The sequence below is a fragment of the Mustelus asterias genome, chromosome 5 (assembly GCF_964213995.1).
Source record: "Mustelus asterias chromosome 5, sMusAst1.hap1.1, whole genome shotgun sequence".
In the NCBI taxonomy this organism is placed as follows: Eukaryota; Metazoa; Chordata; class Chondrichthyes; order Carcharhiniformes; family Triakidae; genus Mustelus; species Mustelus asterias.
In genome coordinates, this window is record NC_135805.1 from 7,847,393 (window position 1) to 7,872,058 (window position 24,666).

The 24,666-nt window shown below is 44.4% G+C and overlaps 1 protein-coding gene across 1 annotated transcript in view; it reads left to right on the plus strand.

The window, feature by feature from the left end:
- The window catches only part of LOC144493944 (dynein axonemal heavy chain 8-like), a 1,661,706-nt gene that overhangs the window by 1,413,703 nt on the left and 223,337 nt on the right, over window positions 1–24,666 (plus strand). Inside the window, exons 80-81 of the mRNA XM_078213521.1 lie at window positions 11,315–11,470; window positions 17,528–17,710. Of these exons, the coding sequence (XP_078069647.1) occupies window positions 11,315–11,470; window positions 17,528–17,710 (339 nt within the window). The remainder of the gene's footprint in view (window positions 1–11,314; window positions 11,471–17,527; window positions 17,711–24,666) is intronic.

A 24,666-nucleotide genomic window follows, 5' to 3' on the forward strand; every position in this document is an offset into this window, starting at 1 on the left:
TTTGATAGGTGGATAATGGCTTTGAAAATTGACAGGACGTATGAAGCTCTTAGAGAAATGATTATTTTGGAGGAGTTTAAAAATTCACTTCCTGATGTAGTGAGAACTCATGTGGAAGAGCAGAAGGTTAAAATTGCGAAGTTAGCAGCAGAAATGGCAGATGATTATGAATTAGTTCATAAATCAAAGTTTGGTTTCTGACATCAGTGTCAGTCTGTGAGGGATAGAAACTGGGGAGAAAGAGAAATCCTCAGGTGGTAAAGGAGATCTTGTGGGAGATAATAGTGACAGTGTACCTCATGTTAAAAAGGAAACACAGGAGGGTGGACTAGAAATGAAAAGCCTCAGATGTTTTCACTGTAATAAATTAGGCCATGCAAAGTCAGTGTTGGTGGTTTAAGAAAAGCACTAGGAACACTGATGTGGTAAAACAAGATAAGCCAGTGGGGTTTGTTAAAGTGGTAAAGGAAAGCCCAGTTGAAGCTAAAGAGGTGCAAAAGGTGGTAAAACCTGGTCAGGAGTTGATTGATAAGAAGGTGCCAGATCTCTTTAAAGAATTTACTTGTGTGGGTAAAGTTTACTCATGTGTACCAGGTAGAGTAGGTAAGAGTTAAAATTTTAAGAGATACGGGAGCAAGTCAATCTTTGATGGTAAGAGATGAGGAGCTGTGTAGTTTGGGAGGAGTATTGCCAGAAAAGGTAGTAATATGTGGAATTCAAGGTGAGAAGAGTAGTGTTCCATTATATAAGTGAGGTTGGAGAGTCCAGAGAAGAGTGGTGAAGTGGTAGTAGGAGTAGAGAAATTATCTTGTCCAGGAATACAGTTTATCATGGGTAACAAAATAGCTGGAGCACAGGTGGGAGTGATGCCTACTGTGGTTGAAAAATCAAACAACCGAGTTGTTGAAGGCTGCAAGTTCTGAGATTTTTCCTGATTGTGAGTTGACTTTATTGAGACAACATCCAGACAAGTTCATTAAGTTATCAACTAAAGTATGTCATTAAACTTAGATGGTCAGTTACAGTTTAACACAACGTATACTACTTGTGTCAAGATCAGGGTGATAGCGACAATATGAATGGTTTCACTCAGCTTTGGACTTTTGGTTTGTAAGCCTCGTTCTTCACTATCTCGCTCTCTCCCCCTTGCAACTTATTTTGTTTCTTCTGATTTTGGATGGTATCTCACTCGACACAGCACAATCAAGTTAAAGCATCTTTCACGTTCTTGGCTGTTGTTGGATCCAGCAGAGAGTAAATGCTGTGCAAACCAAATACCAAAGGGAAACTTGGTTGACTCATCACAAACTTTTTTTCTTGTATTTTGACAAGAAGAAAAGTCTATTGAATTTTTTTAAAAACCATAAAATCTAGTAATACTTTTGGGATTTTCAAAATTAAATCAAAACATTTACTCAGAAATGAAAACTTAATCACAAGATTATGGTTACATAGTTAAAATTTGCTGAACAGAACAATCCTCAAAAAGAACATAGGTACATGCCTTCATTGGTTGAGTATAAAAATTGTCAGGTCATGCTGCAGTTATACAGAACCTTAATTAGGCCTCATTTAGAATATTGTGTACAATTCTGGTCGCCACACTACCAGAAGGACAAAGAACAAAGAACAGTACAGCACAGGAAACAGGCCCTTCGGCCCTCCAAGCCTGTGCCGCTCCTTGGTCCAACTAGACCAATCGTTTGTATCCCTCCATTCCCAGGCTGCTCATGTGACTATCCAGGTAAGTCTTAAACGATGTCAGCGTGCCTGCCTCCACCACCCTACTTGGCAGCGCAGTCCAGGCCCCCACCACCCTCTGTGTAAAAAACATCCCTCTAATATCTGAGTTATACTTCGCCCCTCTCACCTTGAGCCCGTGACCCCTCGTGAACGTCACTTCTGATCTGGGAAAATGCTTCCCACCGTTCACCCTATCTATCCCCTTCATAATCTTGTACACCTCTATTAGATCTCCCCTCATTCTCCGTCTTTCCAGGGAGAACAACCCCAGTTTACCCAATCTCTCCTTATAGCTAAGACCCTCCATACCAGGCAACATGCTGGTAAACCTTCTCTGCACTCTCTCTAACGCCTCCACGTCCTTCTGGTAGTGCGGCGACCAGAACTGGACGCAGTACTCCAAATGTGGCCTAACCAGCGTTCTATACAGCTGCATCATCAGACTCCAGCTTTAATACTCTATACCCCGTCCTATAAAGGCAAGCAAACCATATGCCTTCTTCACCACCTTCTCCACCTGTGTTGCCACCTTCAAGGATTTGTGGACTTGCACACCTAGGTCCCTCTGTGTTTCTATACTCCTGATGACTCTGCCATTTATTGTATAACTCCTCCCTACATTATTTCTTCCAAAATGCATCACTTCGCATTTATCCGGATTAAACTCCATCTGCCACCTCTCCGCCCAATTTTCCAGCCTATCTATATCCTGCTGTATTGCCCGACAATGCTCTTCGCTATCCGCAAGTCCAGCCATCTTCGTGTCATCCGCAAACTTGCTGATTACACCAGTTACACCTTCTTCCAAATCATTTCTATATGCTTTGGAGAGGGTACAGAAGCGGTTTATCAGGATGTAGCCTGGTCTGGAGGGTATTAGCTATGAGGAGAGGTTGGATAAACTGTTTGTTCTCACTGGAATGACGGAGGTTGAGGGACGACCTAATAGAGATTTACAAGATTATGAGTGGCATGGACAGAGTGGATAGTCAGATGCTCTTTCCCAGGGTAGAAAAGTCAAGTACAAAGAACAAACAAAGAACAAAGAACAATACAGCACAGGAACAGGCCCTTCGGCCCTCCAAGCCCACGCCGCTCCCTGGTCCAAACTAGACCATTCTTTTGTATCCCTCCATTCCCACTCCGTTCATATGGCTGTCTAGATAAGTCTTAAACGTTCCCAGTGTGTCCGCCTCCACCACCTTGCCTGGCAGCGCATTCCAGGCCCCCACCACCCTCTGTGTAAAATATGTCCGTCTGATATCTGTGTTAAACCTCCCCCCCTTCACCTTGAACCTATGACCCCTCGTGAACGTCACCACCGACCTGGGGAAAAGCTTCCCACCGTTCACCCTATCTATGCCTTTCATAATTTTATACACCTCTATTAAGTCTCCCCTCATCCTCTGTCTTTCCAGGGAGAACAACCCCAGTTTACCCAATCTCTCCTCATAACTAAGCCCCTCCATCCCAGGTAACATCCTGGTAAACCTCCTCTGTACTCTCTCCAAAGGCTCCACATCCTTCTGGTAGTGTGGCGACCAGAACTGGACGCAGTATTCCAGATGCGGCCGAACCAACGTTCTATACATCTGCAACATCAGACCCCAACTTTTATACTCTATGCCCCGTCCTATAAAGGCAAGCATGCCATATGCATTCTTCACCACCTTCTCCACCTGTGACGTCACTTTCAAGGATCTGTGGACTTGCACACCCAGGTCCCTCTGCGTATCTACACCCTTTATGGTTCTGCCATTTATCATATAGCTCCTGCCTACATTATTTCTACCAAAATGCATCACTTCGCATTTATCAGGATTGAACTCCATCTGCCATTTCTTTGCCCAAATTTCCAGCCTATCTATATCCTTCTGTAGCTTCTGACAATGCTCCTCACTAGTACTAGGGGACATAGGTTTAAGGTGCATGGGGGAAAAGTTTAGAGGAGATGTGCAAGGCAAATTTTTTTTTTTACACAGAGGGTGGTGAATGTCTGGAACGTGCTGCCTGGGGAGCTGGTACAAGCGCGGCATTTAAGGGACAACTAGATGAATACATGATTAGGATTGGAATGGAAGGATATGGACTCCGTAAGTGCACACAGTTTTAGTTTAGGCAGGCATCATGATCGGTGCAGGCTTGGCGGGCCGAAGGGCCTGTTCCTGTACTGTTCTTTGTTCACACACTCGAGGCAACATTCCTGATAGATAACTACAAAATCCCAGTAATATTACCACAAAATAAACCTGCTTCTACTTTTACAAGACTTACAGGCTGATTCAAACCTTTCAACTTCACAGCTCTTTTGCCAATACAGAGCTGTACCCAGGAGGTCTGACATAGTCACCACCTAACACAGCTCAACATCTCTCCTTAAAAAGTATCTTTCCTCTTCAATTTCATTTTTCTTATCACTTCTTTGAAACTTAACTTTCCAAAAATATAAAAATATTTCATGTTTTCTCTATTGCCTCAATTTTAGGTCAAATAAACTGCAAATTATTTTCTTGTTTGTTTATGACCTTTTCCAAGTTGTAAAACGTTTTCCTTCCCTTTGGAATTCAACAGCTGAAAGTCCAAACCCCCACTGATCTCCTAATCCAAATTTCTATCTAATGTTTATTTACTTATGGTAAATCAGTTAGCCATATCTTTATTAAAATGCATGCATTTAGCACCTACACTTTTTTGATGTTCCAAACCTCACTATCTGTCTTCAGTTTAATTAAAATAATTTCACAAACACAGACCCATAAACCTGCTTCACACAATAAACCCCAGAAGTATTAATAGCATTGCTCGTCACATTGTTATCCAATTAACTGCTCCCTCTCCCCAATAATTTTCAGCCCCGAATGTGAAGATACCTTCCTTGATCAACCAAGAATACTGTATGTGACTGTTAATAGCCTTACATATTGGTATAGATAATGCTTCTTGCATCTCATTGCTTTTATGTGCTGTGGTTCTTTATTTCATTGAGGGACATATGTACATTCCGTTCCCACAAAAGCAGTTTGAACAACAACAAAGTACAGCAGAGGAACAGGCTCTTTGGCCCTCCAAGTCTATGCCGACCATGATGCCCTCTCTGAACTACAAAAGCCCCTTCTGCCCTTACTCAGTCCATATCCCTCCTTATTCATGTACCCATCCAGCTGCCTCTTAAATGTTGCTCATGTGCCTGCTTCCACCATCTCCTTTGGCAGTGCGTTCCAGGCACCCACCACTCTGCGTGAAAAACTTGCCCCGCACATCTGCCCTAAACTTTCCCCCCTCACCTTGAACAGTTGCCCCCTTCCACCCTGCGATAAAGCCTCTGACTATCCACCCTATCTATGCCTCTCATAATTTTGTAGACTTCCATCATGTGTCCCCTCAGCCTCTGTTTTTCCAATGAAAACAATCCTAGTTTATTCAACCTCTCCTCAGTCAACACCGAGACCAGGCAACATCCTGGTGAAACCAAAAGAGAAAGTGCTGGAAAATCTCAGCAGGTCTGGCAGCATCTGTAAGGAGAGAAGAGAGCTGACGTCGAGTCCAGATGGCCCTTTGTCAAAGCTGAACTATGTTCTGCCATTTACAGTATAATTCACACCTAAATTTGATCCTCCAAAATGCATCACCCCACATTTGTCCAGATTAAACTTCATCTTTCTGTGCCCAAGTCTCCAATCTATATCCTGTGACAATCCCTGGGATTATCAGCAACTCTGCCAATCTTCGTGTCATCCGCAAATTTACTAATCAGACCACCCACATTTTCCTCCAGATCAATTATATATCCACACTACAAAGAACGGAGGCCCCAGCACTGATCCCTGTGGAGCACCACTAGCTACAGAACTCCATTCTGAAAAAAAAAACACCCTTCCACTGCTACTTTGTCTTCTATGACTAACCGTGATGTGGAGATGCCAGAGTTGGACTGGGGTAAACACAGTAAGAAGTCTCACAACACCAGGTTAAGTCCAACAGGTTTATTTGGTAGCAAAAGCTACTAGCTTTCGAAGTGCTGCTTCTTCATCAGGTGAATGGGATTTCAGTTCACAAACAGAGCATATAAAGACACAAACTCATTTTACAAAATAATAGTTGGAATGCGAGTCTTTACAGGTAATCAAGTCTTAAAGGTGCAGGCAATGTGAGTGGAGAGAGGTTTAGCACAGGTTAAAGAGATGTGTATTGTCTCCAGTCAGGACAGTTAGTGTGATTTTGCAAGCCCAGGCAAGTCATGGGGGTTACAGATAGTGTGACATGAACCCAAGATCCCGGTTGAGGCCGTCCTCATGTGTGCGGAACTTGGCTATCAGTCTCTGCTCAGTGATTCTGCGCTGTCGTGTGTCGTGAAGGCCGCCTTGGAGAACGCTTACCTGAAGATTAGAGGCCGAATGCCCGTGATCGCTGAAGTGTTCCCCAACAGGAAGAGAACACTCTTGCCTGGTGATTGTTGAGCGGAGGTGCAGGATTATGCATTTTATGCGGAGGCTGGCAGGGTGAAATGTGAGAACAAGGGGGACTCGATCCTTGTTCTGGGAGGGCAGGGAGGGGGTGAGGTTCATGGCGCGGGAGATGGACTGCACCATGTTGAGGGCCCTGTTGATAACTGTAGATGGAAATCCACGGTTGAGGAAAAAGGAGCACATATTAAAAGCACCACTTTGGAAAGAGGCATCATCGGAACAAATGTGACGGAGGTGAAGGAGCTGAGAGAAAGCGATGGATTCCTTACAGGATGTGGGGTGTGAAGAGCTGTAGTCCAGAAAGCTGTGGGAGTCAGTGGGCTTGTAATGGATATTGGTAGATAGTCTATTGACGGAAATGGAGACAGAAAGGAATGGAAGGGAAGTGTCTGTAGTGGACTAGTGAAGGCGATGGAGGGGTGGAAACTGGAAGTGAAGTTGATGAATTTTTGAAGGTCTGGACGAGAGCATGAAGCGGCACCAAAATAGTTATCGATGTACCAGTAAAGGAGTTGTGGGAGGGGCCCTGGGTAGGCTTGGAACAAGGAATGTTTCACATACCCCATAAAAAGACAAGCGTAGCTAGGACCCATGCGGGTACCCATCGCTACTCCTTTGATTTGGGGAAAGTGGGATGAGTTAAAGGAGAAGTTGTTGAGAGATAGAAAGAGTTCAACCAGGTAGAGGAGTGGTGGTGGTGGATGGGAATTGTTCAGGCCTCTTTTCAAGGAAGAAGCGAAGAGCTTTCAGGCCATCCTGGTGTGGGATGGAGGTGTAGAGAGATTGCACATCCAAGGTGAATAGGAGGCGGTTAGGGCCTGCGAACCCGAAGCTGTCAATATGACACAGGGCATCAGAGGAATCCCGGATGTAGGTGGGGAGGGAATGGACCAGGGGAGTGAGGATAGAGTCAAGGTAAGAGGAAATAAGTTCAGTGGGGTGGGAGCATGCTGACACAATCGGTCTACCAGGGCTGTCCTTTTTGTGGATTTTGGGAAGTAGGTAGAGCGGGCTGTCTGGGGTTGGAAGACTATGAGGTTGGAAGCTGTGGGGAGAAGGCATCTGGAGGAAATGAGGTCGGTGACAGTGTTGGAGATAATGGCTTGATGTTCAGTGGTATGGTCATGGTCCAGGGGGAGTAGGAGGAAGTATGAGAGTTGGCGCTCAGCCTCTGCGAGGTAGAAGTCAGTACGCCAGATGACAGCAGCACCCCTTGTGTCAGCAGGTTTGATGGCAATGTCAGGGTTGGACCTGAGGGAGCGAAGGGTGGAAAGTTCAGAAGGAGAGAAGTTGGAATGGGTGAGGGGGGGCAGAAAAATTGAGACGGCAATGCCCCGATGACAGTTCCCAATGAAAAGATCGAGGGCAGGTAATTGTCCTGGTGGGGGTGTCTAATTGGAGACAGAATATTGGAGGCATGTGAAACAATCTGTGGAACAGGGGGAGGACTCTTGCCCAAAGAAGAGGGCACGGAGATGAAGGTGACGGAAGAAGAGTTCAACATCATGTCAAGCCCAGAATTCATTGAGGTGGGGACATAAGGGTACGAAGCTGAGCCCTTTGCTGAGAACAGCACGCTCAGCCTCAGAGAGGGGAAAGTCGGAGGGTATGATGAAGACACGGCAAGGGCTGGGGCTAGAAGAGATGGCGTTCGAGAGATTGGGGCTAGTGGAGGGCCTGGGATGGGCAGTGGTGTTCATAAGTTATTGAAGCTTGCGTTTCTCTACATTTGCAAGAAACAAGAAATGTTTTATGTTAAGATGTTGAATGATGCGGAGGATGAAATGAAACTGGGAACAGGGACAGCTTCGAGAGAGAAGAGTGTTGCTGGAGAGAGATGTTGAGTGTCTTCATGCGGCGGCGCATGGAACTGAGTGCAACTTTCAGGATGCGACGAGAACAGAATAAATTTGTCAATTTATATATTGGCTATTCTCCATTCCTCTGGAGAGTCTGGGCAGCATGGTGGAACAGTGGTTAGCACTGTGCCTGGAACCCGGGTTCAATTCCGGCCTCGGGTGACTGTCTGTGTGGAGTCTGCACATTCTCCCCGTGTCTGCGTGGGTTTCCTCTGGGTGCTCTGGTTTCATCCCACAGAAAGACATGCTGGTTAGGTACATTGGCTATGCTAAATTCTCCCTCAGTGCACCTGAACAGGACCAGAGTATGGTGACTTGGAGATTTTCAGATTGCAGTGTTAATATAACACTGCCTGCTTGTGACACTAATAAATAAACAAACTCTGGAACCTCGCCTGTGGTCAAAGAGGATGTGAAGATATCTGTTAAGGCCCCAGCTATTTTTTCCCTTGCCTCCCATAGAAACCAGGGATAGATTCCATCCAGTCCTGGGAACTTATTCACCTTAATGCAATTTAGGATACTCAACACTTCCTCCTTTGATATATTGACATTCTCTCGAGCATTCACACATCTGCCTCTGACCTCAGCATCCATCATGTCCTTCTCCTTGGTGAATACTGATACAAAGTACTCATCCACTTGCTGTTGCCCCATGCATAATTTCCCTCCATTGTTCTTGAGTGGGCCTACTTTTTCTCTTGCAACCCTCTTGCTCCTAATATAATGTATAAAAAGCCTTCAAATTCTCCTTGACTCTGTTGGCTAAAGACATTTCATGGCTCCTTTTAGCCCTCCAAATTCTACATTTAAATTCCTTCCTACATTCCCTGTACTCCTCAGGAGCTTTGTCAGTTTTTAGATGCCTAGACCTACCATATGCTTTCTCTTTCCTTTTAATTAAGCTTACCATTTCCCTTGTCCCCGAATCCTGCCATTTCTATCCTTCATTTTTGCAGGGACATCTCGGTTCTGCACTTCAATCAACTGGCCTTTAAAACCTCCCACATGTCAGACGTGGATTTTCCCTCAAATAGATAATCCCAATCCACATTCCCCAGTTCCTGTCTAATTTGGATGTATTTGGTTCTTGCCCAATTAAGCACCCTCACCTGAGGGCCGCCCTTATCCATGACTATTCAAAATCTTATGGAATTATGGTCGCTAAGCCCAAAATGCTCCCCCACTGAATCGATCACCTGGCCCAGCTCATTCCCCAACACCTAGTATGGCCCCTCCCTGGTTGGACACATCTAACAAATTGCTCTCCATCCAAGCCCTTGGCTGCAAGGGATTCCCTGTCAATATGGGGGAAGTTAAAATCACCCACCACAACTACCTTGCTTTTTTCACACCTTTTCAGTATCTGACTACACATTTGCTCCTCTGATCCTGCAGGCTGTTGGGGGAGGTCTACACTCCCAACATTGTGATTTCACTCTTCCTATCCCTGAGCTCCACCCATAATGCCTCCCTCAAGATCCCAATGTCTCCTCCCTCAACACAGCTGTGATGTGCTCCCTAATCAGCAATGCAATCCCCACCCCTTTTGTCCCTGTTTTTCAAAGTCAGCCTCAAAATCTATCCCTTTGCTGCAAATACAAGTTGACATAATTTTCCCTTCAAAAAGGTATCTAAGTCGTGTTAGTGAATTACAAGGCTAGATGCTAGTTTTCTTCTAGCAAAGTTAGATTTAACGGTTAGTAACCTATGTGATGGTTCAGGTTAGAAACTCCAAAGTGTTTTATGAAGCCCACCTGAATCATAAATTTTGCATCTTTAATTTGGCTAGGATAAGCATATGTTCCACTTCAAAAACCCACTTGGGAGCTTTTATCAAAGTTTATTTAAGAATATAGTTAATATGTATAATAAGAACATTAGCAAGAACTTTGATCAATTACAAACAAGAAACAAAACAACCATTATGTATAACCCTTAACAAAGATATCTAATGTGTTCTAATCAAACCAAAACCCTTGTCATAAACAAAACACTTTAAACAGGTTCAATACAGCAAAGTCTGCTACTCACGTGATAATGGAAATTGAGTCCTTTCATTGAAGTCTGCAGTTCTCTGGATTCACTCTGAAGAGTTTGAAAACAAGGCAGCTTTCCAAGCACTAGAGAGACTCTCAAACAGCCCCAGGAACAGCATATTTTCACCCTTCAGGAAAACAAGAGAATTTCCAAAGAAAAATAAACAGGGAGAGAGGAAAAACACTTCCTTTTAGCTTGCTGTTCCTTCTAAAACTAAAACTCAAACCTATAGCATCAAACTGAAAATGAAAAAAACCTGTCCAAAAACACATGACTGTCCTCCTAACAATGCAGGATCGTAAAACTAATCCCAGAGTATCTCTTTTAAGGTACCAACCAAGTAAACAAACTCAAATTAACTTAGGGACAAAGTAAAAGGGGCAGCTCCCCAAAAGGAAGGGGGAACAGCCCGAACCAAATACAAAGTCGAAAGGAAACTTAAAACATCAAACCAAAAGATGATTATCAGGATCGATAATACACCCCAGCCCCTGCGGTGCCCAGCGGTCGCGGAAGGCGTCAACTGCGCCGGTGGACACCGCATGCTCCCTCTCCAGAGACACCTTGCCGCGAATGTAGCCGCGGTAGAGGGGCAGACAGTCAGGATGGACGGCCCCGTCGATCGCCCGCTGCCTGGACCTATTGATGGCGCATCTTGCCAGGCCCAGGAGCAGGTTCCAGAGTAAACACTAACAACCCCATTTAATCCACTTAAGTAGCAATATAAGGACATTTCCAGTCAAGCTGGCAATAATTACATCACTGAAATTGTGGGCTCAGAAACCACTGAAGCTCTGAGCTGCAGAATTCATGTTTTTTGTTAAAAAAAACATTTTTTAAAGATGTACTAACATCACACCTGACAAGCTTACATGAAGCATTTTGGAATATATTTGAAAGATTTTTTAAGACAATGTGCAGTAATATTCAACAGCCTGTTGCAATGTCCTCACCTGAGAAATGAGCATTTCAGAACATTCAGAAAGCACCTCAACTGATCCACACCCAACTCATGCAATTTTCAGGTGTGCCTGTTATTGGGCGAGTAGCCCAGCCATCTTAGATGACATAAGGTTGTTTAAATATACTTCAGTCACCCAGTTTCATGACAGATTATAGAGTTACAGCAGATCTATGATTAGTGCTGTTGATCATTGTAATGAGTGGCGTTTGAAGTTCTAAATTCTAATTACTTTTGTTCCAAAGGTAACATCACTTAATCATAAGTATTTCCGGAATCACTTGGAGGATTCGTTGTCACTGGGACGTCCTCTGCTATTGGAAGATGTGCAGGAAGACTTGGATCCTGCACTGGATAATGTGTTAGAGAAAAACTTCATCAAAACTGGAACCACCTTCAAGGTGAGCTAATTTAGTAAAGATGTCACCGCCTTCAGAAACTCGAGCTCATTGTTAACACTTGTAACGTAACTAAGATTCCAAGGCTATCAGATTCTCAACTGTTTTTGCCACAAACCTACACAAAGGTAACAATGTGTAACTTATGTAATCTGTCTGATTTTATTTATTGTGAAGCCTATTTTGTTTTATTTATTGTGAAAGGCAAAGAGCCTGGTGAAGGATAACACCAAGTTTCAAAAGAGTGAAAGCAAAGGGGATTAGGAAAAAGGGGTTAGGTGCTGCCAAGTTTCAGTTTAAAGCACTAGACTATATGAAAAATGACAAAGAAAATGAAATAAAATATTATTTAGGATGACATAAATACATAGAGTTGAGGAATCTATGAGTGTTCAAAGCATAGAGGATATCTGCTGGTACACTCAGATCTTTGACAAGGTGCCGCACCAAATGCTGCTGCATAAGATAAAGGTGCACGGTGTTACGGGTAATGTATTGGCATGGACAGAGGATTGGTTAACCAACAGAAAACAAAGAGTGGGGGTAAATAGGTGTTTTTCTGGTTGGCGATCAGTGAATAGTGGTGTGCCTCAGAGATCAGTGTTGGGACCGCAATTGTTTACAATTTACATAGATGATTTGAAGTTGGGGACTAAATGTAGTGTGTCAAAATTCACAGATGACACTAAGATGAGTGGCAGAGCAAAGTGTACAGAGGACATTGAAAGACTACAAAAGGATATAGTCTAAGTGAGTGGGCGAGGGTCTGGCAGATGGAGTACAATGTTGGCAAATGTGAGGTCATCCATTTTGATAGGAATAACAGCAAAATGGACCATTATTTAAATGGTAAAAAATTGCAGCATGCTGCTGTGCAAGAGGGACCTGGGTGTCCTTGTGCATGGATCACAAAAAGTTGGTTTGCAGGTGCAGCAAGTAATTAAGAAGGCAAATGGAATTTTGTCCTTCATTGCGAGAGGGATGGAGTTTAAAAACAGGGAGATTATGTTGCAACTGTATAAGGTGCTGGTGAGTACCAGGAGTACTGTGTACAGTTTTGGTCCCCCTACTTGACAAAGGATATATTGGCATTAGAGGGAGTGCAGAGGTGGTTCACTAGGTTGATTCCGGAGTTGAGAGGGTTGACATATTTTACACAGAGGGTGGTGGAGGCCTGGAATGCGCTGCCAGGCAAGGTGGTGGAGGCGGACACACTGGGAACGTTTAAGACTTATCTAGATAGTCGTATGAACGGAGTGGGAATGGAGGGATACAAAAGAATGGTCTAGTTTGGACCAGGGAGCGGCACGGGCTTGGAGGGCCGAAGGGCCAGTTCCTGTGCTGTATTGTTCTTTGTTCTTTGTTCTTTGACTTATGAGGAGAGACTGAGTAGACTGAGACTAAAGTCACTCGAATTCAGAAGAATGAGGGGAGATTTTATAGAAACATATAAGATTATGAAGGGAATAGGTAAGAGGGAATAGATAAGGATCAACAAGGACATCTATGTGCGGATCCACAAGAGATGGGTGAGATCCTAAATGAATATTTCTCATCAGTATTTACTGTTGAGAAAAGCATGGATGTGAGGGAACTTGGGGAAATAAATAGTGATGTCTTGAGGAGTGTACATATTACAGAGAAGGAGGTGCTGGAAGTCTTAAAGCGCTTCAAGGTAGATAAATCCCTGGGACCTGATGAAGTATATCCCAGGACGTTGTGGGAGGCTAGGGAGGAAATTGCGGCTACCCCAGCCAAGATATTTGAATCATCGATAGTCACGGGTGAGGTGCCTGAAGATTAGAGAGTGGCAAATGTTGTGCCTTTGTTTCAAAAGGGCTGCAGGGAAAAGCCTGGGAACGACAGGCCAGTGAGCCTCACATCTGTGGTGGGTAAATTGTTGGAAGGTATTTTGAGAGATAGGATCTACAGGCATTTAGAGATGCAATGACTGATTAGGGACAGTCAGCATGGCTTTGTGAGTGGAAAATTCACGTCTCACAAATTTAATTGAGTTTTTTGAAGGGGTAACCAAGAAGGTAGATGAGGGCAGTGCAGTTGATGTTGTCTACATGGACTTTAGCAAGGCCTTTGACAAGGTACCGCATGGTAGGTTGTTGCAAAAAGTTAAATCTCACGGGATCCAGGGTGAGGTATCTAAATGGATACAAAATTGGCTTCTTGACAGAAGCCAGAGGGTGGTTGTAGAGAGTTGTTTTTCAAACTGGAGGCCTGTGACCAGCGGTGTGCCTCAGGGATCAGTGCTGGGCCCACTGTTATTTGTCATTTATATTAATGATTTGGATGAGAATATAGGGGGCATGGTTAGTAAGTTTGACATGACACCAAGATTGGTGGCATAGTGGACAGTGAAGGAAGTTATCTCCAATTGCAACGGGATCTTGATCAATTGGGCCAGTGGGCTGACGAATGGCAGATGGAGTTTAATTTAGACAAATGCGAGGTGATGCATTTTGGTAGATTGAACCAGGGCAGGACTTACTCAGTTAATGGTAGGGCGTTGGGGAGAGTTACAGAACAAAGCGATCTAGGGGTACACGTTCATAGCTCCTTGAAAGTGGAGTCACAGGTGGACAGAGTGGTGAAGAAGGCATTTGGCATGCTTGGTTTCATCGGTCAGAACATTGAATACAGGAGTTGGGACGTCTTGTTGAAGTTGTACAAGACATTGGTAAGACCACACTTGGAATACTGTGTGCAATTCTGGTCACCCTATTATAGAAAGGATATTATTAAACGAGAAAGAGTGCAGAAAAGATTTACTAGGATGCCACCGGGACTTGATGGATTGAGTTATAAGGAGAGGTTGAATAGACTGGGACTTTTTTCTCTGGAACGTAGGAGGCTGAGGGGTGACCTTATAGAGGTCTATAAAATAATGAGGGGTATAGACAAGGTAGATAGTCAATATCTTTTCCCAAAGGTAGGGGAGTCTAAAACTAGAGGGCATAGGTTTAAGGTGAGAGGGGAGAGATACAAAAGTGTCCAGAGAGGCAATGTTTTCACACAGAGGGTGGTGAGTGTCTGGAACAAGCTGCCAGAGGTAGTAGTCGAGGCGGGTACAATTCTATCTTTTAAAAAGCATTTAGATAGTTACATGGGTATGATGGGTATAGAGGGATATGGGCCAAATGCGGGCAATTGGGATTGGTTTAGGTGTTTTAAAAAAAAGAAGGGCGGCGTGGACAAGTTGGGCCGAAGGGCCTGTTTCCATGCTGTAAACCTCTATGACTCTAAGCAGGGAAGTTGTTTCCTTTGGCGGGTGTGACTAGAACTAGGGGGCATGGCCTCAAAATAGGGGGGGAGAGATTTATAACCGAGTTGAGGAGGAACTTCTTCACCCAAAGAGTTGTGAATCTGTGGAGTACCTTGCCCAGTGAAGCAGTTGAGGTTACCTCATTGAATGTTTTTAAGGCAAGGGTGGATTCATTTTTGAACAGTAAAGGAATTAAAGGTTATGGTGGGCCGACAGGTAAGTGGAACTGAGTCCACGAAAAGATCAGCCATGATCTTATTGAATGGTGGAGCGGGCTAGAGGGACCAGATGGCCTACTCCTACTCCCAGTTCTTACGTTCTTATTATCTTGTGATGGTAACCTTTTCTGGAGGCTTCTTTAATTACTCACAGTGATCAATGGGACTGTCATTCTTGGATGTTGTTCCTAGTTGCACCTAGAATCTACTCCTTGATGCAATAGGGTTATGTGATGGTTGAGGATTTGTTCTCAGTTACCTGGTGAAGCAGTAGAAGCTCAATGTTATCATTGCACTTTTGTGCGTAATTACTCCATTCGTTGCAAAAAGTCCTTGTCACCTTAGTTGGTTGCCATGCACCTTCTGTAGGATCCTAGATGTGAGCGTGATGTCCCAAAATTGTTGATAGTTGAGAACACTCAGTGCATACAAAAATGCTGAAAACTGATTTCTGTCTGTCAGGGAGGGGCGGGGATTAAATCACCCGAAAGCTGGCTGATAACAGCAGAGGGCACCATTGTGCATGTGCAGGTAACTTTGCTCTGAGCAGCAGAGAGACCTGTCATACAGCCTCAACTGCTGCAGCCAACCTCCATGGCCTAAACATTGCAGCCCCCGGCGCTACCACAGGGACAAGCGCCGATCACAAGCCTGCACCTCCAGCTGGACCGATCAACTCCAGCACCACCTCCACCCCCCTGCCGGACCGATCGACACCCCCCTCTCCCCAACCGAACACTATGCAGAATAGCAGCAGTGCCCACCCCCTCCTCCCCCATCAGTCACAACTGCAGAGTGCACAGCAGTTCTCTCCCCCAGGGCCCACCCCTGGTCTGGCCCCGGCCTCAGTAGGCCCTGCCCCCTCAGGCCCCACTACCTGGACACAGCCCAGTGGGCAATGCCAGGCTGGCACTGCCAAGGTACGAGGATGGCTTCTACCCAAGTGGCACCATCCCCCGGCCGCCCGGGAGGGGGCCTCAATGGCCTGCGGTTCTACCAGTGAGGCCATCACGTCTGGTCCCATTGCTGGGGACCAGCTGTGATTCTCGCCGGAGAAAACCTCCCCCGGTGAGGCCGCACAGGCAAGTGAGCCCAGACGATTGAGTCCCAGGCTTGCTACAACCATGTAAATTAGATTTAAATTAAATTTAACTCATCTATTCAGCCTCACGCTGGAAGTGGGCATGATGCTGATCGCACCAGATATCCGGTACTGGTAAGATCGAGAGGCGAGAAATCGGGCACAAATCTGATCTTTCGACTCTCATGATCTTACCGGCTATCCATCAGCCAATGGTAAGATCATCCCAATTTTGTCTGGTTACTGCTAATCTATTTGATGAAGAATGTTACTGAATGTTCCATGTTAAGGAAAAATCTTTTATTTCAATGCCCGTTAAAACATTTGCCAGAACATGTAAATTAGTGATGTTTGAACAGTACCCTGCCCACCCCCCCCCCCCCCCCCACCCCTCCACCCCCCCACTGCCCCCATAATCTAAGTATTACCATACTTAGGACCGTAATCAGGGATCTGTTTTGGGGCCACTGCTGTTTGTAATATTTATTAATGATCTGGATGAGGGTATAGTTGGGTGGATTAGCAAATTTGCTGATGACACCAAAGTCGGTGGTGTGGTAGACAGTGAGGAAGGGTGTCGTAGTTTGCAGGAAGACTTAGACAGGTTGCAAAGTTGGGCCGAGAGGTGGCGGATGGAGTTTAATGCGGAGAAGTGTGAGGTAATTCACTTTGGTAGGAATAACAGATGTGTTGAGTATAGGGCTAACGGGAGGACTTTGAATAGTGTGGAGGAGCAGAGGGATCTAGGTGTATGTGTGCATAGATCCCTGAAAGTTGGGAATCAAGTAGATAAGGTTGTTAAGAAGGCATATGGTGTCTTGGCGTTTATTGGTAGGGGGATTGAATTTAGGAGTCGTAGCGTTATGTTGCAACTGTACACAACTCTGGTGCGGCCGCACTTGGAGTACTGTGTGCAGTTCTGGTCCCCACATTACAGGAAGGATGTGGAGGCTTTGGAGAGGGTGCAGAGGAGGTTTACCAGGATGTTGCCTGGTATGGAGGGGAGATCCTATGAGGAGAGGCTGAGGGATTTGGGATTGTTTTCGCTGGAAAGGCGGCGGCTAAGAGGGGATCTTATTGAAACATATAAGATGATTAGAGGTTTAGATAGGGTGGATAGTGATAGCCTTTTTCCTCTGATGGAGAAATCCAGCACGAGGGGGCATGGCTTTAAATTGAGGGGGGGTAGTTATAGAACCGATGTCAGGGGTAGGTTCTTTACCCAGAGGGTGGTGAGGGATTGGAATGCCCTGCCAGCATCAGTAGTAAATGCGCCTAGTTTGGGGGCGTTTAAGAGATCCGTAGATAGGTTCATGGACGAAAAGAAATTGGTTTAGGTTGGAGGGTCACAGTTTTTTTTTAACTGGTCGGTGCAACATCGTGGGCCGAAGGGCCTGTTCTGCGCTGTAATGTTCTATGTTCTATGTATGTTCTATGTAATCTGAGTATTACCATACAAAAAGTATTGTTCATTGCTTTTGCAGGTGAAAGTGGGAGATAAAGAAACTGATGTAATGGCTGGATTCATGTTCTACATTACTACAAAACTCCCTAACCCTGCCTACACTCCAGAAATCAGTGCCAAGACATCAATCATTGACTTCACTGTAACCATTAAGGGTCTTGAGAATCAGCTGCTTGGTCGAGTGATTCTTACTGAGAAGCAGGTAAAATCTGGATTCTTACTGAGAAAAAGATAAAGTCGGAATTCTGACTGAGAAACAGGTAAAGTTGGGATATTTCTGAGTCACAGGCACAAAGCATGCATGGGTAACTAATGTGCTGCGGGATTATCGACTCTCATGTAATACTTTGAGCTCAACATTTTTAAGTTGTCAGTGCTATTTGCAACATTCGGAATGAAGACAGTTCCACAAGATAAACTGTTCTGCATTGAATTGGTCCTAACATAAGTAGGTTCACATGACAAGGGGCAAAATTATAATACGATACTTCAAAACAGTTGTATATTAGTCTAACATCTTAATGATAATTGAAATATAGCATTGCTAAATAACTATTTCTTTAGACAGTTTACTTCATTGTTCTATTTATCTAATAGCTTTTCTATGAAGTATCTTGAAATGTTTTATCATAGAAAGGCATTATATAAATGCAAGTTATTGTTCTTTCATGTAGATTGTCAAGTTTAATAACATAGAAACATAGAAACTAGAAGCAGGAGTAGGCCATTCGACCCTTCGAGCCTGCTCAGCCATCCAATATGACCATGACTGATCATCGAAATCAATATCCTGATCCCACCTTCCACCATATCCCTTGATCCCTTTAGCTCCAAGAGCTAGATCTAATTTCTTCTTGAAATTGGACAACATTTTGGCCTCAACTACTTTCTGTGGTAGTGAATTCCACGCATTCATCACTCTCTGGGTGAAGAAATTTCTCCTCACCTCAGTCCTAAAAGGTTGATCCCTTATCCTCAAACTATGACCCCTAGTTCTGGATCCCCACCATTGGGAACATTCTTTCTGAATCTACCCTGTCTAATCCTATTAGAATTTTATAAGTTTCTATGAGATTCCCTCTCACTCTTCTAAACTCCAATGAATATAATTGTAACCGACTCTCTTCATATGGCAGACCTGCCATCCCAGGAATCAGCCTGGTAAACCTTTGCTCCACTCTCTCTATAGCATGGACATTCTTCCTCAGATGAGGGCACCAAAACTGCACACAATACTCCAGGTTTTGTCTCACCAACAATCTGTACATTTGCAGTAAAACATCGCTATCCCTATACTCAAATTCTCTCGCTATGAAGGCCAACATACCATTTGCCTTCTTTACTGCCTGCTATACCTGCGTGCTTACGTTCAGCAACTGATGCATGAGGACACCAAGGTCTCACTTGTCTCTCAACTTACACCCATTCAAATAATAATCTGTCTTCCTATTATTGCTACAGAAGTGGATAACCTCACATTTATCCACATTATACTGCATCTGCCATGCAGATGCCCACACACTCAGCCCGTCCAAATCACACTGAAGCATCTCTTCATCCTCCTCACAGCTTACCCTACCACCCAACTTTGTATTTTCAGCAAATTTGGAGATAATCCATTTAGTTCCCTCTTCCAAATCATTAAAATACAATGTGAACAGTTGGGGACCTAGCACAGATCCCTGCGGTAGGACTTTGCCTAATTCCACTCGAGCCCAAGAGAAAAATTGTCCAGTCCTTGGGAATAATTTGGACGGGATCTTGAGCCCACTCTTGCTGTCTGCGGGATTGGCGATGGGAGCTCAAGATCCGGCAAAACCCAGAAATTGTGGACCTCACCGGCGAGGTCACGATTACTGATTTTCGCCACCTTTCACCCATCAGTCTATTTGCCTCAGACTCACATTGAGCATCGTTTACTCTCCTGTCCCGGCCCACAGTACATCATCAACTGTTCAAGGACTTTAATGGAAATGAAATCTGAAGGAGGTGTGGGATAGAGGTGTGGGATAGAGGGAAAGTTGGCCAATTGGATAGGTAACTATCTGATCGAAGACAGAGGGTGGTGGTGGATGGAAAATTTTCGGACTGGAGGCAGGTTGCTAGCGGAGTGCCGCAGGGATCAGTGCTTGGTCCTCTGCTCTTTGTGATTTTTATTAATGACTTAGAGGAGGGGGCTGAAGGGTGGATCAGTAAATATGCTGATGACACCAAGATTGGTGGAGTAGTGGATGAGGTGGAGGGCTGTTGTAGGCTGCAAAGAGACATAGATAGGATGCAAAGCTGGGCTGAAAAATGGCAAATGGAGTTTAACCCTGATAAATGTGAGGTGATTCATTTTGGTAGGACTAATTTAAATGTGGATTACAGGGTCAAAGGTAGGGTTCTGAAGACTGTGGAGGAACAGAGAGATCTTGGGGTCCATATCCACAGATCTCTAAAGGTTGCCACTCAAGTGGATAGAGCTGTGAAGAAGGCCTATAGTGTGTTAGCTTTTATTAACAGGGGGTTGGAGTTTAAGAGCCGTGGGGTTATGCTGCAACTGTACAGGACCTTGGTGAGACCACATTTGGAATATTGTGTGCAGTTCTGGTCACCTCACTATAAGAAGGATGTGGAAGCGGTGGAAAGAGTGCAGAGGAGATTTACCAAGATGCTGCCTGGTTTGGAGGGTAGGTCTTATGAGGAAAGGTTGAGGGAGCTAGGGCTGTTCTCTCTGGAGAGGAGGAGGCTGATGGGAGACTTAATAGAGGTTTATAAAATGATGAAGGGGATAGATAGAGTGAACGTTCAAAGACTATTTCCTCGGGTGGATGGAGCTATTACAAGGGGGCATAACTATAGGGTTCATGGTGGGAGATATAGGAAGGATATCAGAGGTAGGTTCTTTACGCAGAGAGTGGTTGGGGTGTGGAATGGACTGCCTGCAGTGATAGTGGAGTCAGACACTTTAGGAACATTTAAGCGGTTATTGGATAGGCACATGGAGCACACCAGGATGATAGGGAGTGGGATAGCTTGATCTTGGTTTCAGATAAAGCTCGGCACAACATCGTGGGCCGAAGGGCCTGTTCTGTGCTGTACTGTTCTATGTTCTATGTTCTAGAAGCAGGTGTTGAATCATGCCATCACTCAAAGGGGACAATCTCACCAGAATTTGCAAAGTGTCAGGGTCTGAGTGAAATCCAGCAGGCAGGCCAGGTTTCTCTCCAGATCTTATGGCACATTGTCAATGTTTCAATGTACTGTTTCAAACATTTCAAATTTTTTGATTTGCAACTGGTTTTTAGCCAATTGAACTCCCCTTTTGGAGAATTTGGTCTCCAGGTATCTCTTGCAGTTTCAAATGCTCTATACTTTCAATTATATCTGTCTTCTTAACCTCTCCAGGTAATCCCAATTGCTACTTATCTGCTAATTCCATCAGTTTAGCTTTAGTTACACATTTCAAACCCTCCAAGTTATATCCTCTACTTGCAGACAAGTCAAAGCAATTGCCAAAATCTTACAGCAACTCAAATCTTATGTCCAACACCTCCTTATCTCCACGTATTTGGTTTTTTTTTAAGAATCATAGAATCATAGAAACCCTACAGTGCAGAAGGAGGCCATTCGGCCCATCGAGTCTGCACCGACCACAATCCCACCCAGGCCCTACCCCACATATTTACCCGCTAATCCCTCTAACCTATGCATCCCAGGACTCTAAGGGGCAATTTTTAACCTGGCCAATCAACCTAACCCGCACATCTTTGGACTGTGGGAGGAAACCGGAGCACCCGGAGGAAACCCACGCAAACACGAGGAGAATGTGCAAACTCCACACAGACAGTGACCCGAGCCGGGAATCGAACCCGGGTCCCTGGAGCTGTGAAGCAGCAGTGCTAACCACTGTGCTACCGTGCCGAATTCACAGATCCCACCTTATTACAATATATCCCAGACCAAGTATTACTCTTGGGCAGCCAATAACTAGCTGTCCATGTTTCAAAGTATCCCCATGATTTATTTACTAATCATTATCCAGTAATTTGCTGTTGTGGGACTTTCACAGTTATTCAACTATGGTATATCTCATTTCTCAATACTGACCTGGCGATACTCGGAGCTCAAGTTTAAGATCTTTATTTGAGCTATAGCAATAGCCGGCCACTACGACCTGACACATTTCCTCAATTATGAAATGCAATGGCAATTATACTCTTTGGTTCAACTACAAGCAATTAACATCTAGCAATCAAAGGTGTATATTTGTTCAGAAATTATCTATTTTCATTCACAGCTAACAGTTAGGATTACACAATATATAGCATATGAGTATAGTTGTCCAATTATAATTGAAGTATGTCTACTTAATTTATAATATCAGCAAGCATGTTCATAAGTTCATACAGGGTGGTTCATTCCCAGAGCGGAATTCTGGCTCAATAGTTTGTAACTTTTTTTGTTTAGTGAAGTCGGTAAATATACCTCTTGAGGCTGGTATGAGTCAAAATACAGTCAAGCTTTATTCACACAAGCTTGAGGGAGAACCTGACCCCTTGAAAGCGGAAGCCAAAGTTCTCTCTGAACACAAGAAGCGTGGACCTTTATACATCAGGGTTCCCAATACAAGTCATGAAGCAAAGTCCAGTTAACAGTTCTTGATCGTAAATTATAGTTCCTTTCACAGCTTCTGATAGTCTCTGGATCATGGTTAGAGACTATCTAGTATCCTTGGGTCATAAAGCACAATTCTCCGGGTCGTTGTAGCCAAGGTGCCACCTCTGGTCCCCCGCTCTTCCCGCAGCTTTTCCTTTGAAGTGACTGTGTACGATTGCAGCTGTCCCAGTGGGAGTCCTCCTTCAAACGGCCATTCTCGCACTCTACGATTTGGTTGCTGCTTCCTTTGTTTAAATCATACACAAGCCTACGGAAAAAGTAAGACTTACAACCCTACATCTACATTTAACTGTCTGTTTTATCAGCGAGGGAACCATGAACAAATGGCTTATACTACTAAAAGTAAAAGATGAAACCAAGAACAAATGGCTTGTGCTACTAAAAGTTAAAGCTGAAAGACATGAACAAATGGCTTATACTACTACCAGGAGCAATATAAACAAAGGGGAGACTAGCCATAAGGAAGGGTTATGTTTATGATACATTCCAGATACAAAGTTCAACCTTTTAGGCACAAAATACATTGAGTACAAAAAAAACATTAACCCTTTCTCTTCTTCAATCCCCCCTTTTGGTCAGAGGCCAAGTGCAAACATGGCCCCATGACCAACTCAGAGCCAAATGTTACCAATATATATGGGCCTACTGATGTGCGATATAACTCACGAGGCTAGAGATGCTCGAGGAAATAAAGGCTTTTATTGACTACTAACTACTACAATAGAGCTACCATATATAATCCACGATCCCAGACTAAAGGGTCCCAGACAGAGCAGTGACCTTTATACCTCTCCCAGGAGGCGGAGCCCGACTGGGATGTACCATAATAACTATATTACAGGTAGAACAGCCCAACCCTAACCCCAACAGTAACATGTGGAACAGCCCAACCCTAACCCCAACATTAACATATATACAGACTCATAGTACTGGCCAGACCCTGGCTCAGTACTACCTGGTGGGAACCAACGATGGTTCACCACACCTACCTCCTTCATCAGGAAGTCTGCCCCTTCTGCCTGTACACTTGCACTCGGCATAATTCAGGCTGTTTGTTCAATAATGTCATATAAATACAACAAGCAATAAGAATGACAATTAATACAATTAACCCGTGCTTCAGATATGAACTACGACCTGAACCATTGCCCCAGCCATCCCGGAGGGTTATAATTATGATATCGGTTCCCTTCACCTTGTATTGTCATCGTCACTCGTTTGATATGATCTGCCAAACGAGTTATATTTTCCGAAACATCTGGGATTTACGTGCAGCATTCGGATTCAATTATAGCGCACGTTCCTCCCTGGAAAGCCAACACATAATCAAGTGTCAATCGGTTCTATAAAGCAACAGACCGGATAGCTACAACCTCGGCTGATACTTCAGAGAAGGCTGTGCTCACCTCCTCGAACCTGTCTCTAGTTTCATTTGCAATTCTCTCCAAGGTCGAGGCCATATGTATAAGTTCCTGAGCTGCTTTTTCTGTCCCATAAAGTGGGAAAGCTATCATAAAGAACCATTCTGTCTCACTAATGGTGAATATAGGGTACCACATATGCTAAATAACACGATCCTACCCAATCCCAAGGAAGCCATGGGTAGGCATTGTTTCCACAGACACAACAGGTACCGTTATATGCAGTCATGCTGCTCATATAAGTAGAGGAGAGGCTGACCAGGACATCAGCAGTGGGGCAATGGATTGTAATCTGTTGCACCAAAGCCCAGGCGCCACTGGTGACATTAACCTGCTGGGTACCTTAGCTGAGGCCCACAGGTATGGTTCCATTCCTTACCAAGCAGATAGATCCCTTGTTGGTTTTTCACAACATGCCTGATGGGGCTTTTAAATGTCACTTTCCTTGTCCCATCGTGGGTTCCATTCTGATTCGAAATCCCCTCTACCATTCCCGGAGTTGACAAAGGGATAGGGAATAAAAGACTTTCCCCCCTTTTCTTCGTGCATGGGAATATGTGAGCAGACCCAGCACTTGCTCAAAATTTTGACTGCAACACATACAAGTGAGACATATACATGAAAGTGTTCATGTGATAGGGTCGGATTTTAGAGGATTGGTACGATGATTGCTTGGATCGACCAAATCTCGTGTTGATGTACATATCCTCCCGAGCCCTCTGGTGTTGCCGGGTACAGATCCATCCCAGTCCCTCAGCTAAACACCAAAAATTCCAGTTACACCACATTACATGCATGGGAGACCCCAATCACCTCGCCCCTCCAACAGAGTTAGCAACATGGCATGGTTAAGGAATCCCAAGCAGTGGTCCCTACGGGTTACCTCCCAGGGACTTATTCCATGTGTCGGAAGGTTACAATAGACAGAGCCATCGTTACAGAGATGCTTGCGATGCTCTATCCTCAAGTCTACACAATTCCATCTATACTTCCCCTCCGTAACTAGCAGGGCAAGGGTCGTGAGAAGCAGCAAGAAAATCATCCTATCACTTAACTAATAACCCGCGCGACCGTT